Source organism: Neopelma chrysocephalum, unplaced genomic scaffold, assembly GCF_003984885.1.
Source record: "Neopelma chrysocephalum unplaced genomic scaffold, ASM398488v2 Primary Assembly neopelma1_43, whole genome shotgun sequence".
Classification (NCBI taxonomy): domain Eukaryota; kingdom Metazoa; phylum Chordata; class Aves; order Passeriformes; family Pipridae; genus Neopelma; species Neopelma chrysocephalum.
Window position 1 is genome coordinate 14,311,994 of NW_020897702.1, and position 22,914 is coordinate 14,334,907.

The 22,914-nt window shown below is 39.7% G+C and overlaps 1 protein-coding gene across 8 annotated transcripts in view; it reads left to right on the forward strand.

The window, feature by feature from the left end:
- FAM76B (family with sequence similarity 76 member B) overlaps positions 1-22,914 on the forward strand; it is a 50,907-nt gene that overhangs the window by 17,700 nt on the left and 10,293 nt on the right. For 4 of the 8 annotated variants that reach the window (XM_027677382.1, XM_027677386.1, XM_027677384.1 and 1 more), the window contains one exon: positions 3,942-4,079. In XM_027677382.1, the coding sequence (XP_027533183.1) occupies positions 3,942-4,079 (138 nt within the window). Of the gene's footprint in view, positions 1-3,941; positions 4,080-13,993; positions 14,283-21,557; positions 21,705-22,914 lie in introns of those variants that run through there. The other 4 variants (XR_003533282.1, XM_027677383.1, XM_027677385.1 and 1 more) reach the window with 4 other exon arrangements.

A 22,914-nucleotide genomic window follows, 5' to 3' on the forward strand; every position in this document is an offset into this window, starting at 1 on the left:
TTGTAGCAGAAGGGAAAAGTGTTTTCATTTGTATACTCTATAGCCATGTCGTGTATTGTATTTATATATTCTATAAGCAATCTTAAAGAAACAGGGAACTATAGGCCAGTCAGCTCCTTAGTACAAGAGAGTCGTGGACATACTGGATGGAGTCCAATGGAGTGGCACAAGGATCATGAAGGGACTGAAACATCTCTCCTGTGTGGGAAGTCTGAGAGAGCTAGGTCTGTTTAGCTGGGAGAAGAGAACGCTTAGAGGGATCTCCCCAATATCTATAAGTACCTGAAGGGAAGTGCATAGAGGACAGATCCAGGCTCTTTTCAGTGGTGTTCACTGCCAGAACCAGGGGCAATAGGCACAAACTGAAACACAGGAGGTTTCCTCTGATCACCAGGAAACACTTTTTCTACTCTAAGGATGACTGTGCACTGGCACAGGTTGCCCAGGTTGGTGGTGGAGACTCCATCCTTGGAGATAGTCAAAAGCTCAAAGGACGTAGTTCTGGGCAACTGGCTCCAGGTGGCCCTGCATGAGCAATGGGAATTGCACCAGATGACCTACAGGAGCCACTTCTAATCTCAGTTGTCCTGTAACTCTAAAACCTAAACAAGGCTATAGTTTTTTTTCCTTCATCTATTAAAATGCAGAATTTTATTACGAAAAATGAGATAAGCAATGTTTTGATGGGTTCAGTTTTTCCCTCGCTGTGAGGGGGTTCATTTGAATGGAACTAAGGAAAAAAACCCAAACAAACATTTTTATAATAGCAATTCGCCTGTTAGGCAACGTGCTGCTTTAGGGAAACACTTCAGACTTTGTGAATGATTGTTGCATAAGCACCAAGATAGTTTAGTGAGCTTGTAAAATAAATAATTTTGCATGAAGAAGCATTTCTAAAAGCTGGTTTTGGTGGCAAATTTCAAGTAAGCAGAGCAGAGAGTAAGCAGGAGTAACTTCCCATCTATTTCTTTCCTATTAATCTGTTGCCAGCATGATATAATTCTTATACTATGCACAATCAGAAACAAGTCTGTTTGAAAACAGCAAAGTTCCCAAGAGTACTTATCTTGCTGGCCAAATCTTTAAAACCCTCTTGCATTATTTTGTTTTATGTTTACTGACAGCATTCTAACTAAGTTTGGTCTGAAGCGTGTAGGACATCAAGAACATTTGTAGTGTTGTGTTTTCCCTTTATCCATAGATATGTCTTCCCTTTTGTTAAATGGCTGTGGTTGAAGTACAGTTTTATATCACATTCGGTATGTATCCCATTTTCAGTAAAGGCCCAAGCGCTGTACTTTTAAAACAACTTCTGTTTTCTTAAAGAGGTTTTGGATGTGTATCAAAACTTTTAAGTCAAGAATCAGAAAAGCAGTATTTTGAAACCATTGGGATTTATTAAGTATTTATGTACAACATTTATATAATATGTATTTTTAGTTTATGAATTCAGTTAATGAACCAAACTCAAAGTACAATGTAGTTTTCACATCTTTCCTTGTGTCAGGACAATAGAGTCCTGCTGTTGAATAAGGAATATAATTTCCCCTATATTTTGTTGCTGTCATGTGGACAGATGCATTTTTTTGTCTGAAAAGTATCCTTGCAACAACTCACAGAACATTGTTCCTGAGGCATACAGGAATCAGATGGCATCTTAATCCATTTATAATGCTGTCATAGTTAACGTTTTAAGTTGAGTAAACTAGGTGATAGTGGGGGAGGAAAAAAAGATAAGTAATTGAGAAACTTTGGAAAAGCAAAAAATAGGAATTTTATAGTGATTCAGAGTGCACTCATAAACTTGGTTCTACTGTCAAGATTGCTATCAGGCTGATAAACGTGCTTTATCAAAAAATGAGTATGTTTTACAAAACAGCAAAAAAGTGCTTTTCATTCTTGAACTATAATTAAGAACACAGATATTGATATATTATTTACCAAAATAGCATTGGAGCTTATAAAACTAGTAATTTATGTAGTCTAAAAATATCTCTGCTACTTGGTAGAACATGAAGGAATTTTTTTTGTTAGTTTATGGAAAACAACCTCTTGACAGATAAGTTTTCTTTTTAACCCCATTGGAAGCTTTCTGTAGCCTAATTTCTGTTTCTTAAATCTTACTAACTTTGTAATCTTAGTTGTATTTTCTGGCAAAAATCAGTCAATTTTATCACAACTTCCATGATGGTTCTTTCTTTGTTAATACACTCATTGGCTTAGAATTTAAAGGCTGTGACTCTGCCCTCAAGGATAAGTGTATTCAGAGATTGTTCTAGCATTTTTATTCAATTAAACTACTTTGTTGCTAATTAGCATTATTGACTTTTCCTCTTTGTGGTAAGATTTGTTCTTATAGATGTCAATTGGTTAGTCATTGTGCATCTGAAAAATAATGAAAAAAGGGACCATCAGCTTCTTAATGTAAATACACTTCCACCTGTTGTTCTAGTGCTGTTTTTTACCAACAGTAAAAATGCCCAGTTTTGGGTGCTGGAGCTAGTGAAAAAGCTCTTCTGGCCCCTCCTGGAGTGACTACTCTCCGATTCATTCCACCCACTGGAATGGCTGAGGTCCAGCCCACATCCACCTGCAGTCATTCTCCAAGAGGCCAGCAGGGGTTGTGCACATCAAGCCACCACATTTTACTTCATAGTGGAGTATAGGTCTTAATGATTGACAGTACTGCAAAATCCAGAAAATTTGAAATACTGCTTCAATAAGAGCTGTTTTCTTAAGCATGGGAGAGGGAGTTAGAATTGCTGGGTGCTTATCCTGGTGAGGATTTTCTCTCTCAGTCATTTTGAAAGGGTGTTAAAAGGCATACTGTCAACCTAATAGCAACCTTTACTGATAGTCAGTCTGAAGATGGAAACTTTGAGGAAGCAAATACATGAGGCTCACTGGAGAAGGAAGAAGCAATGCACATGGTAGACCCCTGAGGGCGAGAGCAGAACTTGTTCAAGGTAACTTTGTTACCTTGTTTAAGATCAAGTTGAGGTGTTTTCAGTGACCAGTTCCACCAGAATAGACTAAACATCTCTAGCACATTCTTAGGGCCATTCACACTGCCTACAAGGATAGTCAGTCTAGGTTTCCTGTCAAGTCGTCAGTGGACAATTTAGAGTAAAAAAATGAATACTCATTTTTGTCCTCTAGATGAGCCTATTTTGCAGGATTGTATATGGGTCTTAGCTTCCTAACAGAGGAAGTATGAATGCTCTTAACAAAAGAGGCCTCAGTTTGACTTATTTCTTAGAGCTTTGCTGCTCATGCAAATTCTGGCCAGGGTGTACTAATGTGTATTACCTCCTGTATTCTAGCAGGAAATCTTTGCTTCTTTTCTTTTTTCCAGTCTTTCAAAATGTAATTGCACTCGTTGATGCAATTTCAAGGCCTAAAGGCAGAATTCTATGCCCTGCTGACCCTGCAATAAGGTTGCTGAACAGACATTAGAAGGGAAAAAAATAAAGAAAGAAGAAAGTAATGAGTAGCTCTAATTTATATAAATTATACATATAATTTATATAAAACATAATTATGTATAATATACTATAATATACAATATTATTTATTGTATAGTATTATTATTATGTATAATATAAATAAATTTTTATATCTATATAAAATGCCTGGTTACCTGTCTTTTCTCTCACCTACTGCAAAGCTGATGGGATCAGTAGCGTGGGTCCTAGTCATGCACTCTATCCTTTTATAGACTTGTTTTCTCTTAAAATCGGGGTGTCTCTTTCCAGTTAGCCCACCTCAGGTCAGTTGGTAGACATCAGTAGGATCATTCTTTGGTTTGAAATCTAAATGGGTGGAATAGGGAGTGGTTTGTGGTTTGGTTTTGAAGTTGTTGGTTTGGGTTTATTTTGTAAACATCTCTTTTCCAAATACAAACCTGTCATCCAATGCCAGGTCTCTGTTCCTTCCCATAGGCGGGAAGTGACTGTGACTTGTTTATTTCCCTCACCTTTCCAACAAACCTCACATTAATGACAGTTCCCACTCAACACCTCCAAAGCCATTCCTTGATAAGCCTCTCCAGGGCACCTCCCCAGTTAAGATGCAAATTGGTAAGTCTTGTGAAGGCTGATGTCTCAGTGTACCAGTGACTGCTTAGGTAAAGTCACAAATACACATGTAAAGTATATCTAAGAGAATTAATACACCTGAAATTAATATTTTACAGTCAGCAGCAACCCACAACAATCTCAGAACAGTAGTATAGCAAAGAAGTAGATAAGACAACCCCTAATGGAGGAGAGAAGGCAGGCTAACCTCTCTGGCTCATTTAGTAAAGAGATTTTGTTTCCTATATGCCCTAAGCATTACTGTGTCACAGTTTACTCATACCTTTGTTTTTAATGGAGCTTTTACTGGATGTATCATATTGTTTTCCACTTGGTGCATTCCTCTTATCTCTGCATATTCTCCGTGATTGCATTAACTTGTTTTCAATTTAAGAGACAGAAGTGAGCAACCTTTTGTTGCTGATCTGCAGGTGCTGTGTGTGATGCTGTGGCCCCAAATAACACAAGTTCAGCATCACTGTATTAGCTAGTAGCCAAGCTTGGTACTTTAGAGCATTTCTGCTCTCTGCTCTGGGATACAAAACATCATATGTGTTTTGCAGTAGTAGCATATTTCCAGCCATCTGTAATTGCCTCCTACTTGCATATGCTTAGTCACTGCATACAAACATACACTTCTGCTGAACTTTAGTAAAGCTCATTATGTTTTTACCCGTATGGTATTCTGCAAAGGCTCTTTTTGACAAGATTAGAGTCCAGTAATCCCAATTTACCTCCAAGGAGGCCAGAGGAGATAGTTTAACCAAACCATTGTTGTAAGTATTTACTTTCTCATGTGATACAGTGACATTTTGATACATTTTTTTGTCATCAGTTTTGCCAAGTAAATGAAAACATGCTAGTATGAAAAAAATAACAAATTTATTGTTGTTAGAGCTGAAATAACATCACAGGAATACTCAAAACCAACACAATTTGATAACTCTTTTACTTCCCCTGTATTTTTAATAAAACCTTTTGTAACCCTTCATGCTATTGCTAGGTTAATACTTATCAAAATCACGGAGTATTCAAAGGTGTACTTACATCTCCCCTCCCATCACCAGCTGGAACCAAAATTGGTTGTCTATTGTGATCTTGTCTATGAGTCTGAGATGAAGTTAAATGCCAGCTTGGGGTACTTTGGGAAGCCTATGTCTCCTGAACAGATGGCTTCCCGGGATTCCAAACAACACTTAGAAATGGGCAGTTTTATCCTGAAATAGGGATGAAATGGGGATGATATTAGTCTTTGAATAAAAATTCATTGTATTTGGGAAGGGAGAACACATCTTGGAAGGTCGTCTTACTTCTAGCCAAGACAGGATCCCAGAAGAGGAACCAGGTACTGATAGCCAAGGTACTCTTTCCTTAAAATTTCCTATCTGGAAATCTCAGAGCAGTGAAAAATGTCAGGCTGCAGACCGTCTTAAGTATTTAAGGATCTTTTCTCCCTCACAGTTTGATAGCATGAAGCTTTTTAAAAGAACTCTCTTTCATTCTAAATTACTTTTTTGTAATTTCCCTATTCTTTCAACCTATGCCATTTTGTAATAGTTCATCTATTCCTGACAGTCTATGCTGCTGCATAAACTCTTCCACTACCGCTCCTGTAGTGATGAGATTGCAGAAGGCCGACATGTGGGCTACACAATCAGAACTGCTGTCCTGGGGTGTCCTGAGAGAACAGCATGAAATCACTGCTGTGTAATCTTGCTCTTCTTTCCCACTTCTGGCAATAGAATAAATAGCGAAGACCACAATTGGTTGTGTCAAAGAGTGCAAAGAGGCTTAGTAACTTGAATAAGGATTTATAGTACCTGTTCATGACAAAGAGGAAGTCTATTGCTGCTTGCGCTTCCTGTTTGATCTGTGTCCTGGCGTTGTGAGAAAGGTCCAGCTTGTTGCCAATATCTAAAATGAGTTGGCAGGCTTCCTCAGGAGAGCACCCTGCACAGTTGTAGAGGAGGAATGTTATTGCATGCCATATCTTGCAGGTTGAATTAAATTCTATGGGAAAAAAATTACTCCTTGTCAAATTACAACCACTTCACAAGACCCCACTTTAGAAGCTGTTTTCATAGAGTCAGAGAATGGCTTGGTTTGGAAGAGGACCTTAAAGATCACCTAATTCCAGTTCCCTGCCATGGGCAGGGAGGGACACCTTTCAGTATGTCAGTTTGCTTAAAACCCCATCTATGTTTTATGCAACCAAAGGTTTTATTAGGCAGAAGTACACAGCCCTGATGCCCAGAGAAAAGCAGCTGTGATTCTGGCTGATGAGCCTGTCTGAATGCACTGCTGTGTCAGAGCTGGTGCCTGCACAAGGAGCCTGAGAGCGTGCTGGGTTGGGCATGTGGGCAGACAAACCCAACCTCCCCATCAGCAGTGCAGATCTGCATCTGTTTATTCTTTTGATGAAGCCGTGCCCCAAACTTTCCATCCTTGCTTCAGTTCTCTATCCAGGCAAATATCTGGGCCCTATGAAAACACATTAAGCAACATGAGATGGTCAAACACAAAGGTAATGGGGAACACAGAAGCACTTAACTAGCTAAATGGAGAATATTGTTGTTAAGATCCAGATTTTATGTTGATATTTATGTAAAATACTGTTGTGACTTGATTAAAATACAAGCCTTTCACAAAGAACAAGAGCAAAACATCTTGTTTCTAAACTGAGGCAGTAGAAATAATTCTTAAAATGGCAAATAATAAATGCCTTTTATAAAGAAAGAATATAATCAGTTAGCTAAAATAATGAGCTGTTTTGAGAAATTATCAATGGACAAAGCAATACCAAGGGAATAAAAGGCATTAATTAAGGGAGGAATGAATGTCATGCATGACAGCAGAGGGGGTTTCTGCTTATCCTTCTCTCGGTTTGTATTCATGAATTGCACCTCAATTCGTCTGTGAACACTAATTTTGTTTCTGCTTTCACGTAATGAAGGACAAGGACAAGTTAAAGAGAAGAGATGATATTGGAAAAAAATACAGTAAATACAGATATTTTAGTAAAATGCAGGTTCTTAGACATGATAGATACATGGACAGAGAAGCATAGCAAGGAAAAGGAGTAGATCTCAGTAAATATCTGACATTAGAGGTAGGAAATCTGATAAAGATAGGAAATTATAGAGGCTTTTAAAACATGGCTGAACTATCTGCTGAATGCTGGTTATTAGACACATACTAAATTTCCTTGTATTCAGTCTAAAGTAATGCAAGGAAGATTTGAGCTTGATACTGCATCAGTTTTAGGAAAGATGGATTGTTCTTCTGGTTCTTCTGCCAACCTTCTCTTGACTTTGCCTCTCCTTTTAGTTTCCCTTCTACAGATTCTTCCTATGGTCCCTTTGTCTGTTTAGACTAGAGATGCTTGCACTTTTTTTATGTTCTTCTTTTCCTTCTGGTTTTCTCCTGTTTACTGTGGAGAGTAAGAGGAGGATGCCTGTCCCCTCCTCACTCATGGTGCATGTGGGAGGAGGTGTTTCCAAGAAGCCTTTGAGAGCAAGATTGTAGGTGTACGGTCCTATGGAGGTGGGATTATGGCTGGGGGAGGCATCACAAAGGGGCTGGGGTAGAAGGAAGATAAGAAGCAGAAAGAATCTTATGCTTTCCAGCACGTGTCAGTGACTACATAGGAGTGAGGGGTATTGAGGGTCCCCCATTCTCTTTTTCTGCACACAGATTTCTCAGTGCACCTCTACCCTACAGTCTCATTTCTTCCCTTCCCACTACCTCCCACCCTGGCTCCTGTTGACCTGAATAGTTGAAAGATTGGGTTTGATTTTCTTAAAAAGCGTAGTTGGCCCACCTTTGCCTTATTGTCTAATTATAGCCCTGAATGATTAGAGTTTACTGCAAGGATGACTGATGTCATGCCCTGGAGTCTATTACATAGAGGTAAGATTTGCATGTGCAGAAGATCTTTCCTGTTTTTATTATCTGTGTATGTGTAAATGTTGGTCCTGTCTGAAATTTGTCTCCCTCTAGTAGTGATGTAAATAAGAGTGATTGTGGAATGTGCTTCATGTCCTGATTCAAAATCAGATGTACTTTCTTGGTGCCAGATCCCTGTGATCTTCTTGAATTAGCTGGTATGCAACCTCCACTTGCTCATCAGTACTACACAACTGATCTGCTATCAACCTTGATTTTCTCATTCCAAAGCACTTGCATTACTTAAGTTAATGCAGTGATATATTACAGGGGGTAAGCTGTGTACTTAAGCTGTGTATATAAAATGTGTACATGGCTAGAAACAGGTCAACAAGATCAGAAGAAAATGGAGGCACCAAAAGGTTCATCTCATAACTTTTCTTTCTTTTAAAGTGTTCATCATTTGCTTTTCTCTATTGCACCATATTTTACCATTCTTTGCAAAGCCGTTACTTAGCATTTTCTTGTACATACAAGTGTGCAGAGTTCATTTTGCTTGGCAATTAACGTTTTGAGTTTGTGCTGTCAGTTTACATTATGTCTGTCTACGCCAACTAATGGCTCATAGTTTCCAGTATTTCACTGACTACTCTTGGTACTCTCTTTTTTCCAGGTTAGCCAAGTATTTGCATGTTTCTATGCCTTCTGTGCACTTGAAACTTTGAAGTATAGTTTCGAAAATTGAAGATTGTTTTCGTTTCAGAGACTGAGATAAAAGACGGAAAATAATCCAAAACTTACCAAAATGTGCATGAAATCTAGAATCATAGAATCTCCTGAGTTGGAAGGGACCCACAAGGATCATTGTGTCCAATGTCAGACTCTGGCCCAGAAGCTTATTTGAAAAACAACTCTTAATTAACTCAGCCCTATTTTTCTTGCCCCGAATATTCTATTTCTCCTTCTAGAAAGGGTCCATTGAGAGGAGTCATCATAAGGTTTTTGCATTATTTATGTCCCACTTGAGTCTTCAAAACTGGCCTTTCCTACAGAGGCTAATTTTACCCAGTGAGAGTTATTGTTTTGTCTCACTATGTAACCATAGTGAGGCTCAGACAGCCAGGTCCTTGTAACAATATTTAGAAGCTCCTTCATATCTAACATAAGATTTTGCTCTCTACATTTTTCTGGGTTGTTGTCCTCCTCTTCCTTTAGATGTACACTGCTGAATAAATTGCCTTGGACATTTCAGTGCCTCAGATGCTTCGTACACCTGGCAGTTTGAAGATGGTGACCTCCTAAGCTTTGTCCAGGTGTTGTGTCTTGCCTGGTAAGCATTACTGTTCTGACCTCCTAGTCATTTGCTGTTTAGTTTTGGCAAAGCAAGATTCATGCTTCTTTGCCCTTTTCATTTTCAATAGTTCTCTGAAATTTTCTAATTCACACTCCATACAGATATTGTGTAATTGTTTTTAATCATATTAATGTGTATGGAACTTACAACAGTTTCTATTGTAGGACTTTGAGTCATGAATGTGTTTTCCAGTATTTAGTTTATCATTCCTTTTTTGTTTCCTGCTTTTCTTGAACTTGAAATCTGATCTTAAATCTTCAAAAATCTTTTCATCTCCACGATAATAGATTTTGCAATTAGTCACTAAATTACCAGCGCAATGCACTTACTGAAACTGTCTAGAAATGGTGTTTTGCTGTTCGAGTGTTTTCCCTGTAGGTATCTGAAAGGTTATCATATTCTGATCTCATTAATACCTGCTTAAATACAGAAAGACTATGCTAAGGCAGATGAGACACCTTCCTGTTTGATTCCTGTGTTTTGGATAAAAATCTTGACCCACCTTGTTTTAACTTTAGTCTTCATTTCTTGGAGTGGAAGAAGTCACTTCCCTGTGCAGTGATGATTAATAACTCATGCATCCCAAAACAGAAAATTCATTTGAACAAAAGCAGTCCTGTCTCTTTTTATTATGTTTTTTGGAGATGATAATTTGTCTCCAATTTATTTCTTTCTCATAATGCATCTCTGTCAGGGGAGCCATAATAGCAGGAATTTTGTTACTGTAAAATGGCATGATTAGATGCTGATATTTACTGAGTTCTTTGTTTGCATGCTAACAAAAAGTTGACTTCCACTACAAACTTGCACACCGTAAACTTTGTGTGGAAAACAGTGTTTGTTTTCTTGGAACAGTACATTGGCATTAAAAGCTGTTTTAGAACTAAGTTCTTTCTGACACTCCCTATCAGAAAGTGCCGAAGAATATTCTGATCAGTGCCTTATCACTTTGTTATCTTAAGACTTCAGGTTTTATGGAACTATAGTCCTTAAAGTGTTTCTAGAACACTTTAGTGTCTATCTTTTATTTGGAAAAACACTTCAAAAACTGTTGTGATAATAGCGTTTCAGGCTAGGCTGGTAGGCTAAAGAATCAGTTTTGAACAATGCATAGAACAGAATTAAAAAGTACATGTGTGTATGCAAATGAAATGAAATGCCTATTCAGAGATGTTCACAAACCATGTAGAGATGATTATGTTAAGGTGATGAACTATGGAATGGGATGGAGACAGATTTCTCTCATTCACTGCTATGATGACAGCATATTTATGTCAAACCATGCTTATAGCAGCTCAAATCAGAAGTCTTGCATGTAGGTCTTTACTGTTTCACTCTGTGTCACTTAAAGCTTCTATTTCTTCCAGTATTGTACTTCTGCTTCATCCATGCCTCTCATCTTTTTACAGCAACAGTCCTTTATGGTTTGCCAGTGGCATCAGCTTTGACATGTCATTTGTCCTCATCTCCTAAAAATCACCTTTGCCTGTCCCTACGCTCTTTCTATCCACGTGGCCTCTGCCTGTTTTTCATGGATGTCCTTCCACGATTATGGGCTGAGGACAAGGATGTGGATAGGTCTCGACTAGTAAAATAATTTTATTTTTTATTTTAATTCATGCTTCATTATATCACTAAGATCATGTATTATCTGAAGCAGAGGTAGTCATCATTTAATTTCAAGTTTGCTTTTCCTTTTGTCAACCTTATACTTCCTTGTCTGTTAGTCTGTACTTTTTAGTGGGCCAAACTTCTGGAAGCAGCCCCCGTATAACATAGAGCTCCCAGTTCAGCAAAGTACTTGACCATATGACTAACTTAAAGCATCTATTCAGGACATATGCTTATGTGCTTTGATGATTGCTTTGCCAAGCAATTTCTGTGTCTTGCTGGGTAAAATTAGAACAATAATATGCAAAGAATTTAACTAGTTGACAGTCATTGATTAATATACCAATATGGAGTATTTTCTTTTCCAAATGAGCTTTTGCTATATCTTCTCTTTTGTGCATGGAATTTCATAGCAAGGACATTTAAGTGACGAATAGCTGTGGAACTTAGTTATGCTACCCAGTAATCATGTGAAAGATCTCTTTATTATTGCAAATGGATAAACTGGAAAGAAAAGGAATCAAGTATGGAGCAATAATAAAGTAAGTGAGATGACTTTTCCTCTTTGATTGACATCACTCCAGTACAGCCAGTGCCAAACAAGTATAACCAAGGAGAATCCAAATAACGTTATTTAGAAGTTTGCAGTCCAAGATGAATTAAGGTGCAGATTTTGTTCCAGCAAAGATTTTTGAATGTGAGTATTTCAATCAGAAGAGACTTCAGGAAAAGAGAGAAATTAAATTTATCTGCTCACTTACAGAGGGGAAGAAAGTAAGATGAGATTTCCCTTTTTATCTTCGCATGGGTTACTTGGGGAGCTAAGTTGGGGGAGTGTTGTGCTCTTGACAAGCAACTGGATCCTGACTTGAGCCCTGCTCCTGCTAAATTTGCTTCCACGTGATCAGCCTTGACAATGCTTCCTCCCTTTTTCCCCATGAATCAGCCCACAGAACAAAGCAGTGATAAAGAATGGGTATCTGATTTATTTTGGTCTGGACTGGCTGCTACTTGCCACTGTGCTGGGACACGGGAGAAGTCAGAATTAGCTATGGCCCTTTGAAGAACCTCATGTCACAGCTGTTCTTGGGACCATTCCTCTATCTCAGACTACATGTTTCAGTGCTCTGCAGAGGAACACAGATATTTTTGTCTATCATTGATCTTTGCTTCAACAACCAATGTTCTAAGTGAATGGCATATGCAAAATGCTCATCCCAAGATTATGCTCCCCGGTGCATGGGAAAGAAATCAATAGAAGGATAGTAGTGCAGTGTCACTGAGAATATTATCCTCCCCAAAATAACGAATGGAAACAGGAATCCCCTGGGCATGCAAACTAAGGCAAGCAAGTGCAAACCTCAAATGTAGGAGAAAAAAGAAGAAATTTTATAACTATTACAGACTCCGAATCCCAGCAGATACTTTTCCGTGGTGGTGGTTGCCTAGAGCAATATGTGGTGGTGTGATAGGAATGGTGGCAGTACTTGGTAGCGTGTTTATGGAAGGCAATGCAATGACTCTCTTGGTGTTATGAGTGCCTGCAGACCCTAAAGGGAATCTGTGGACAAGAAATAAATCACAGGATTTCTATATTTTATTATCTAGGAAGCATCACTTTCCCCTATAGTTTTTTAAATTGTATTCTTGTAGAAAATGTGGGGAAATTATGTACAAAAGGTCTGGCAACAGAGGTAACTAAGCAGCTTTCAGTCACAGAAGTAATGAAGAAGATGTTCAAGAAGAGGTTAAATTGTATAATTCAGCAAAGGTGCAGAATTAGGCATTAAAGCTAGGAAAAAGTAATTTTTAAATTCTCTGATACAAGAGTGCTAATTCCAAGAGGTCTTCTGAGGTGACATTCAACCTTCCCCATATTGTGTTCAGATTTAGAAGTGCTGGGGAGGTCTCTACCAGAGATTGGTGTGGTGATTCACTGAAGCTGGAAAAGTGTATACTTTTATTTAGGAGACACAGAGCACACTTCTGCTATGATGTCCCTCCAAAACATTGACCCAACACAGACCTTCCCCAAGACATGATGGTTTGGCTTTCTGGGTTGGATCAGAATAAAATCTGAAAGGTCTGAAAAATTGAGTATGCTAATGAATTGGGGCCAAGGTAAACTAGCCAGTCTGCATCCCTGATTGACTTAGTTCGACTCTGGGCATCTGAAAATTCCTTCCCAGTTGCTGCCAATTATGGTGAAGATTTCCCTTATGTAGAGCAAGCCCTCTAGAGAGCATCTTTTCTCTTCTTAGTGTTTAATATGTCTCCAGGAAGAGTAGGGAGCAGGGTTTTCCTTCCCTGGATATTGGTGATGGTTTGGTGCTGTGTTTCAGTGCAGGTATTTTGCTGTATGTCAAAAGCCTGGTTTTTCTACTTGTGCAATATTATGATTTGGGATCAGGAATTTTCTTTCAGCCCAGATTGGCAATGACTGGGTGGAGAAGAGTTGCTTTCCTTTGTAGTGTGAGGCATTGTTCACTTCGTAGGGCTGGCCTGATTTTTATGTAACTTACCCCTGCTTTTGGAGGGACACAGCATATTGATCCTGCCATTCGTTTCTCCTGCTGCTTCACTATGATCATTACAGTGGCAGCTTTCGATCTTCCACTAGGACTAAAATTTGGTATGTGTGTCCTATAGCATGGGGGCATGCAGCACCCGTGATTGATGGATCGCTCTGGTCTGATTACACCAATGTAAGAGCCACCACATAGGGCTGAGCTCTGTAACGGGCCACGTGGCTGATCCATTCACAGGCTACGTGAGAAACTCGGGCTGCTACTACTTCTTCCTGAACATCTCTATAGCTTCTTCTTGCCCAGGAAGACAGCAGCCTGACTTGCTGTAGTACAAAGCTCACACTGGAAACCTGAGTGAACAAAAAAAGGTTTCATAAAGAAGAGATTTTTCTGGAAGGTTTCTGACAGAGAAAGATGAAGGTAAAGCCCCAGAGTCATGCCTTTACTGAAAAACAATCTCAACTGCTGATAGTAGCTCTGTAAATCTACTTAAATGAGAAAACAGTGAAGCATCTTTATTTTTCTCTCTTTCATAATAGAACATTTAGGCACGAAAACCCATAATTTCCAAGTGAGTCACTGGAACAGAGCAGCTTTAAAGGAACCACCATAAAGTTTGCAGCAGGTGAAAGGAGCCAAAAAATGAGATAAGAGTGAGGCATTTTGTGTTCATAACACAGTCAAGAACTTCTGTCAGCTCATGTACAGGTTGTGTTCATGTAGGAGACCATAAAACATGGTGGGGTTTTATGGATTGAATAAAACAGGAGCCCTTAGAACTACACATGGGCTCTAAGTCTCTTATCTCATGACTTTATTTCCTTTAAAGGTATTTCTTTTTTAAAGCACATGGTTACAAACTGGCTTTCTCAAAATATACATTACTATTTTGCACAAATTTAAGAAAAAATATATTTATAAATTTTTGCAGTTTGGGTCACTAACTCAATGTGAATAAGTGTGGCAATTCTTCTTTTTTGTATTTTTCATATCAGAACTGTACGTCTCCTTGAAACAAATTATCTAATTACTCCAATGAAGATTTATACCACAATCTATAATAAATAAATAATAAATAAAGCCCTTTGCCATGTTTTAGCTTGCAGCTTAGACTTGGTAGCTTTACCTTGCCTTTTAGATCCTATAATCTCTACAGCAGAACAAGATTTCTCAGCATGCTTGGAATTGCCAACTTGTATGTGACCAGATCCAAATCTCACCGAAATGTTCAAACTATTTAATCTTTTGTGTCTTTACAGAGATAAAGGCATGATCAGTAACAAGGAGTCTTACTCAGCCTCATGTTGGCACCAGCTATGTGAGTGCCTTGAGAAAGCCACAGTCTAAGTGCCTACCTGCCAAAAAGAGCAGGGGCTGTGGGAAGTGCTGCAAAGCCTCTAAAGAAAGATGTTAACAGCATCGTCCACCACTTGACTGCTATTGAAAGTTCAAGTCTACACTTATGATGGTTAGGCTGATTGCTGTTTTTTGAAGCATTTCAAGTGAGCAGAGTTAAAGAAGCCCTTTGAAAGGTCCGAACCAGAGCCTACCCATCACCAGATAACTGCAACAATAATACATTTCATGGTCACCAGAAAGGGCAGCCTGCCTCTTTTCCTCTTCTCTCTTGCTCCTGGCATCTATGGCACCAACTGTGACCTTGCAAGGGGCCAAGTCAGACTGTTGACCACCCCCAAAAATCCACTGGTTTTTGCTGGATTATTCCTCTACTAGTTTACTGAGCTGGTTTAGCTCACAGAGGATTTGTACAGATGCTCACAAAAAAGAGACAGGACTGTGTGGTTGCTTGCATGAACCTGTGGAGCACATCGTTTACCTTCAGAGATATGAGAAAAGACTCCTGCTTGAAGGCTTCTCTTTTTCCAGCTCTATTGATTAGTTTGAGACAAGGTGATACCTCTCCCTACAGATTTGCCTGCTTTATCCTTAGACCATCACAACTCCAATATTGCTACTCAATAACACATACAGTGATCCCTTCAGCCATTAAAGGAAATCCCCAGGAGCCACCCTGAATGGAATAACCTCTGTGAAGCCCTTTGGAAAGGCTAGTTATTATGTGGAGTGGACAATAAAGGGAAATGAGGTTTACGTTTGCTTATCCAAAAGGCCAGAGGGAGTTCATAGATTATTCTTTGCACAGATAAGCTAGACCTAATGTAAACATTCCTGACTGGAAAGTATCTGCTGTTTGTTTTCCTAACTTTAACCATGTGGCTAGCAAAAGCAGAATAAATTAAATAAAAGACAGGCATTTTAATAATAAAGAACCCAGTCTTTGAAAACTCATGTTACCGCTCCCTGAAAAAAAAAGTTAAAATTGTCTTTTCTACTCAGTGCATGAAACACAAATTGAATTGGCTGCAAACCTTTCTTGTAAGTGAAAACTGGTGAGATTTCAAATCTATCCCAGCAGATACTCTTCATTACACTAGAGCAGAGCAACCTGCTCATTTTAGTTAAAGGCTTCCTCCTGTGCCCTTTATGTGTGTAATACTGAGGTTATACTAGGTTTCCTGTGAAAGTAATGGATATTTGTCCAAGGGGGAGCTTGAGGATCAGAGGGGAAGGTTCTAATGTTTTGCAATTCTGCTACAGAAAATTCCAAAATCCTTGGTGAATATAAATTAGCATAACATGGCATTAAAAATCTCACCCACTACCCATCTGTATCTTTAGGTTCATAAATATTTGAGGAAAAAACCCTCTATCTTTTTTGCCAAAGCTGTTTACAGAGTATTTCAAATCAGCTTGTGATTGATTTGTTTGCTCTTCACTGTCTTTTTCAAATCTGACTAGACTTAACAGTTTGTATCACCAAAGTCTCAACTCTTCATAGTCAGTTGTTCAACTCTGCCTGGGTATTTCAGAGCTAACAAAAGTGTAGTTTTTTGCAATTAATCCTCTCTGATAAAACTTTCCACTAAAAAGGATAGAACTTTGATTTCTATTTTTTCATCAAAAAATTGTGTCATGTTGTAGAAGAGTTGAAAACACAGGGCTGGATGAGGGAAAGGAGGACTGGCATTAGAATGAAAATAGAAGACCACTGATGCCACTATGTAGTGATGTTTGTGGTAGCTGCTGTTTCCATGGCAATGCGACAGCATGATTTACTGCAATAACAGAGAAAGTAAATCCAAAGCTTTTGTTTAACTTTGATGCCATGAGCTATTTGTTGATATTGGGTAGGAGGGAGGGAGAAGTCCTTTGGCTTCCAGTTAAGCACATTACTAACTTGTTGTAACTATGAAGAGAAGTCAGTAAAGGGGATCAATGGTGTTCAGATCTCCCTTCTGTGCTCATAGAGCTTGTACACACATGCAGACGTGGCACACAACTTCCCTGTGGTGCAGGGCATAGCAGACTTCTCTATGCAGACTGCAATGCCCACCCATGGCTCGGCTCAGGAGAGCGGCTCAGCCGAGGTCACAGGGCAATCAGTGCCTGTTGCTGGCTCAGGCTTCACGCTGGGCTGGGTCTCCAGGTTGAAGGTTAGTTACCAGAATAGGGTGGCTGGAGACTTAGTTTGCTTCTGGAATATGTCAGCAGGGGTGGGTATGGCACCAGCAGAGCTAAAGAGATGGGTTTATTTGAGTCTATGATGGCTGGAGGAACTTGCTGAAGTGTGATAGTGGTGTGACTGAGGTGGGGAGAAGTGCTACAGTTTGGGAGAGAAAGGAGATCCACCTTTATAATGAGGTCCCTCAAGGATCAGAGGGCTAAGTTGGAGCTTGTGTTCATAAACAAAAACAGCTTCTGGCCACTGTGGTTGAGATCTGGTCCTCTGTACTGGGTTAGGATGAAGGTTTGGGACAAAGGGGCAAAAGAGCACGTTTGCTACCTATTCCTAGAAGATACACAAGGAAAAAGTAGAGAGGCTGTTAAGTTATTGTTCTGGGTTTGGAAGACTATTAAGACTGTAATGAAGACTGGAGTTAACACAGAGAGAAAAGTATAGGATCAGGGAGAGTGTGAGACTTCGCGTTTAGTTTTGTTGTTGAACATGCAACATCACAGAACTGGATGAAGGCTGGTTTCAGATGTGGAAGCCATCTTTTGTTAAGTTGTGAAGTAGATGTGTCTGATTAGGATTAGCATACTGGGTACTGGCACTGGGCAGCTTGACTGTACCATCAACCCATTTCATCTGAATTTTCCCTTTCTGTCTATCCCTTGTGGATGTGCCAAGCCGTAATCACAAAGGAGTGAGATCAGCTGGGACAATCCCGATGGGGAACTGAAGTCCACTGCTGTAGTACTGGCTGTGCCACTGGCTGCAACTGACTGCCAGTCTCTGTGGGGGCCACTCAGCACCAGAAAAAGGCCATGAGCAATCACCTAGTTTCCAGCAGTGCATCCTCCCCTGAAGCTCTTACTTTTCTTGTTTTGTGATAGTCCCCCATCTGGGAAAGATAACCCTGAGCCTTTCTTGCCATGGCCTTCTTGCCTGGTTTGAGTGCCAGGAGTGGGGAGGTTCTGGCGAGGCAGTGGCCACCTTTACTCCCCCAGTGTTTTAAATTCATCCCTCTCTGTTTGATCCTGAGCAATCTCAAGGACAGGAAATTTAGCTAGATAAGCCTCCCATCTACTCCACTAGGACTCTTCATATGTTTTTATTAGTATATTAAGATGCCAACTAGCACTGAGCAGCTTGAGCCATTACCATCAGGCCACATAGTTTTCCCAAGCAAGGTGGCCCTATGACATCACCCTGATCCTTGCCCATCTTAGGGACAGCTCCTGACCCCTGCCATGCAGGTCCACACAGTTAAGCGGAGGTACTGCTGCTCTGAAGCAGTGTTAGTAGGATCCCAGTCAGCCTTTACTGACTCTTGTGAAATATATCTGATGTCTTTACCTTTTTTTCCTGTGTAAATAACACGTATATCAGCAATAAATAGCATTGTTGAAATGACAGAAAGCTTAGGGATAATTATAGGGAAGAACTTACCTGTTTACCTTCCTTCTACCTTGCAATTATAGAAGAGTGTTTATTCTTTTTTTAATCTGCACCAGTTCTTATTCCATAAGACCCTTTTGTGGTGTGTGTGGAGTGCATTTGTAAAACAAAATTAGCAAAGAGGACACAGATGTTGCTCTCCATTCTCTTTTTAGCCATACAAATTATAAACAATGTCCCTTTATATTAAGATGCACTTTTCTGTCTCATATTGGGTTTAGAGCTGATTCTTTCAGTATGTTTTTTATTTAGAGCAGCCTGTTCTTGTTTAAATGTCCCCACAACTGTACTCCATGTGAAAACAATGTTGCTTTCATATTCAGTGCACAAATCTCAAATTCATATCTATGTTTCGGAACCAGTGCAAGGACAGAGAATTAATAACATCGTAGAGGGCCACAAAAAACGAGCAGCACTTTTCTCACTAAAGTGTACACTCAGTCATCAAATGTACTTTGACTTGTGTATGAAGAGGTAACAGGTAACATCCCTTAGAGCAAAAATGCCTTCATCATTGTGACCTTGTTAGATGTACATTAATAGAGGGTCTTAGAGCTGATGGTGGTGGAGGTTGAGTTGTTTTTCACTAAGACTTTTCTGCAATGAATTCTCTCCTACTGGAATACATGGTATTCAAAAGCCTTAGTTCAGATTTCACAGCACAGAGATTTTAAACTTTTTTTCTATCCAAGATCAAAAGCAATTATCTGCATTTCTGGTATTGTTTTCTTTTATAACCCAGATGTGCGGGCATTCTGACTTGTGTCAAATTTTGATTTGGTTGACTCTGGTTGAGAACTGCAAATAAGATGTATTTGAGTGCTTTCTCCTCCCCCTCCCCCCTCAAAATCAATAACTAGTTCACATTGGTTTTAATTTAATACATGCTCCCATCAAACATATATTTTAAAGACAAACTGTGTTAAGTTCACTACTCACAGCTTCTGAGTAGACAGCAACAGATAACAACACAAAAGTGCATGGGGGGTGAAGGGGTGCTATAATTGCCCCAAACTGGAAGAAGTTTGTCATGAAACTGTGAACAACTGTTGTTAAGACAACATTCTGAGCAGAAGAATGCACCTCCTGATGTTTCTGTTCATTCGAGACATTTCTGTGCCACATGGTGCCCATCACACTGAATGCTTTCCCTATGGGCTGAGTAGCTAATAAGACAGAGCAAGCTTTATGTTGAACAGTGAGATATCTTGAGTCAGCATGTCATATGCAATAAAAAACTATGGACTTGAGTGGTGAAAATGAATTTAGGATACTACAGATTCCCGATAAAATTTTCTCCAGCAGTGAGCATCATACAAAAAAAATTAAATTGTCCTGCTTGATAGTTTTTGTTTGTTTGTTTTGTTTTGTTTTAATTTGGGAAACAGGATATTCATTGGGGCTTTGACATGTTATACAGTAGGACTTGAACTGGATTTTTTAGATTTTTGGGGGGGATTAAATTGCAGTTTGTGTTTTTAGTGGTGACTTTTGGATTTATCTTAAAGTTAGAATTGAGAATGTTGCTGTTACTGATGGACTTATCTGGAGCTTTATTAAAATAGAAACTTGCAGGAGGTAGGGTATTAGTCTGCAATAGATCTTAAATCTGGGAATCCAGTCTCATGTTTGATAAACTGAAGAGATTGATTGAAGATAGACAAGAGGTAAACAATGATCTTCTTGATGTACTGTGATGGATTTATCTGTGTTATCAATGTTGAAGCTAATGCAAACAAAAAATCAGCAACCATGAATAATTTTGGAGAAAGGTTTAATTTTACCTTTCCACTTCTAGGCAGCATACTTCAGTTGTAAAATTGCAGAAAACACACTCTAAAGAAGATCATAACCTGAGAGTACTTTCTACTCCATTATTTGAAGCACGAGACTATTTTCCCTGCACACTCTTCAATTTTTCTCCAAGTTTGGCAAGATGAAGCATTTCCAGACCCAAAGCAGCCATTTTACAACCAACAGCTGCCTCTCCCTAGTCCAGCTGGCAAGCATCTTCCCTTCTGCCTTTCTCTTTTTTTATTGCTGATAGGCTTTGTCTCATTTTATCTCCTGAAAACAATTAGACAGTCATCAAATGGCAGTCCTTCCATTCTGTGTTGGGGCTGGACTCTGGTGCAAGGTCAAACCATTTCCAATCATCCTCTTTCACATACAGCCTTCCTTTAAAGCAGCCCTCAAAAAATAATCCAAATGCAGGCAAGACATTTGCAGCTGGCTTATATGAAGGAGCATTCATTATGTGTGTGTGAGATAGTTTATACAGCTCTCTTCATGAGGAGAGAACAGGAGCTGGAAGAGATCCAGTTGGTGCCTTGTGAATCTTGTCATGGCTAAGTCAAGTCCTTCCCCTTTGTCTTCATCCTGTTCCTCCTTTACTTTTACTTCATTTCAAACTCTAAGCCTTATGTTCTTCCAGCTCACTGTCATGCAAACCTCTCAGTTGCACTGCAACCTTTGGATGAGATGTACTGTGCCTCAGTAGTGCCTATCCTTCTGCATCAGCTCTCAAGGAAGCTGAAACGACTGGCTCCTGCAGCTATCTAGAGAAAGGAGAGAGAAGGTACCAGCCACAGCACTCTGAAAGCAATGGCTTCATAGACAAGGATATGAAAAGCATTGGAATGGCACAGGGCTTGCAAACATTTCATCACAGCACAGCAAGAGGTACTACTCTCCTTTGTAAAGACCAGGTATTTGTTACTTGCTTAGAACAGTTTATTAACGAACCAGCAACTGGGCTTTTTTCATTTTGCTGCTCAACCCAATGTCATGGCCATGTCATGTTTTTTTGCCCCTTATATTTTTAGCATTGGGAGTTAGTAACCAAAAAGTATTCAGAGGTGTAAGATACGAATGTGGGACCCAAGAAACATGTTCAATGTCTGCCTCTCTGCAGATTTCCTTCAAGCTTTTTAAGGAGATAAGTGTTCAGGTCCTTTGTATTTTTTAATGTTTTGTTTCAGCAGCTGGGATAAAGCCTGCAGTCATCCTGAGGCTTCAGCATTGATTTTGGCACAGATAGAATTTTACTTTCTGTGTATCTAAACCACAGCTGAACATCTGGAAAATAGGGAACCTTTCATTCCTATTTTGTCTTTCAGATCATCAACTATTCAAGGCATTTTCTTACAAACTAATATAACAAAAGCCTGCCCCAGCTCAGCCACAAGGCAGGAGATTGTTATTAGTGCTGCTTCTGACAACCTGGCAAAGAGAACAGTTAACACTTAATGTAATGAAGAGGTGAGAACAGGTGGGTATTTTGACTCGCTGGTTGCTTTGTATACCTAGGCTGAAATTTTCAAAAAGTGTGGAAGAATTGTTCCCCAAATACTCATTTTGTTTATCAAGTGCATTGGAAGGAGAAAAGCAAAATTTGATCTGTGTATGTGGGCATACAGGCGTGCACACACACACAGACATGCGTGCCTTGGAATCTGTTTGCAGTACCATAATGAAGCAAACTCCTGGAGCTGAGCTCTAGATCCTCGGGGGAAATACTGACTTTGCTGAGAAGAAACATTTAATTTTTGAGTCTAAGTGAAAAGGCTGATAGCAGCCCTACTGAAGAGCCTGCCTTCTGAATAAACACTGACTTGCTTATACAAAAGGCAGTAAAATCACCTTTGGTTTGATGGATTCAGCTGCAGCACTGAGTAATGAGCTGATAAATAACATTGTACAGACCTGTCAAGGCACCTCTGCATGATCAGACTCAGCATTGCACGAGCTGACAGCAGACTGTGGTGGGAAGTCACCCACTGACAAACAGGAACAGGAGTTGTGGTCCTATTTCCACCAGCATCATGCAGCTGGGGACAGACATTGCTGGGCCGTGCCCAACTGGCCGCCATCCCTGTCCCTGCTCTGCTCTTCTGGCTGGGCACTGTAGGACAGTGCCATGTTGGGGAGGGCACTGCCCTGTCCCTCAGCATCACCCTGGACCCCTAGCTCACCTGCCCTCACCTGTCAAGGTGCAGTTTGGTGAGCACACTCTGCCACATCTTTTTTAAAACACAAGGATAATTCCTTGTGAGCTTGCTGAGCAGGTGTGGGTGAAAACCAATGCTGTGGTGCAGATATGACTGCAGTGTGAACCCAGGCACCTGGCAGCAGTCCCTGACATGTGTCCTGCCCCAGAGGAGCAAAACAAACAGGGACCTGGAGAAAGGTTTTTGTGTCTGCAAACTGATTCACTTTTCCAACTGCAGAAAAAGATGTAAAGACAAGGAAGTTGACCCAATAAGTAAGTATTGCCTCTACCTATAAAGCATATCTTGTCTAGGTCCTTAAGCTATCAAGCCTACAACAACATTATCAATAAATGCACCTGTATTTCTCTGCATAGACATTTTATAAAACCTTTTTTCTTTGTGTGAGTTTCCTCCCTACAGAGCAAGAAACTTAATTCAAAACAGATACAGGAATAATGGGATACAGTCTCTGCAGAGAAGCCAA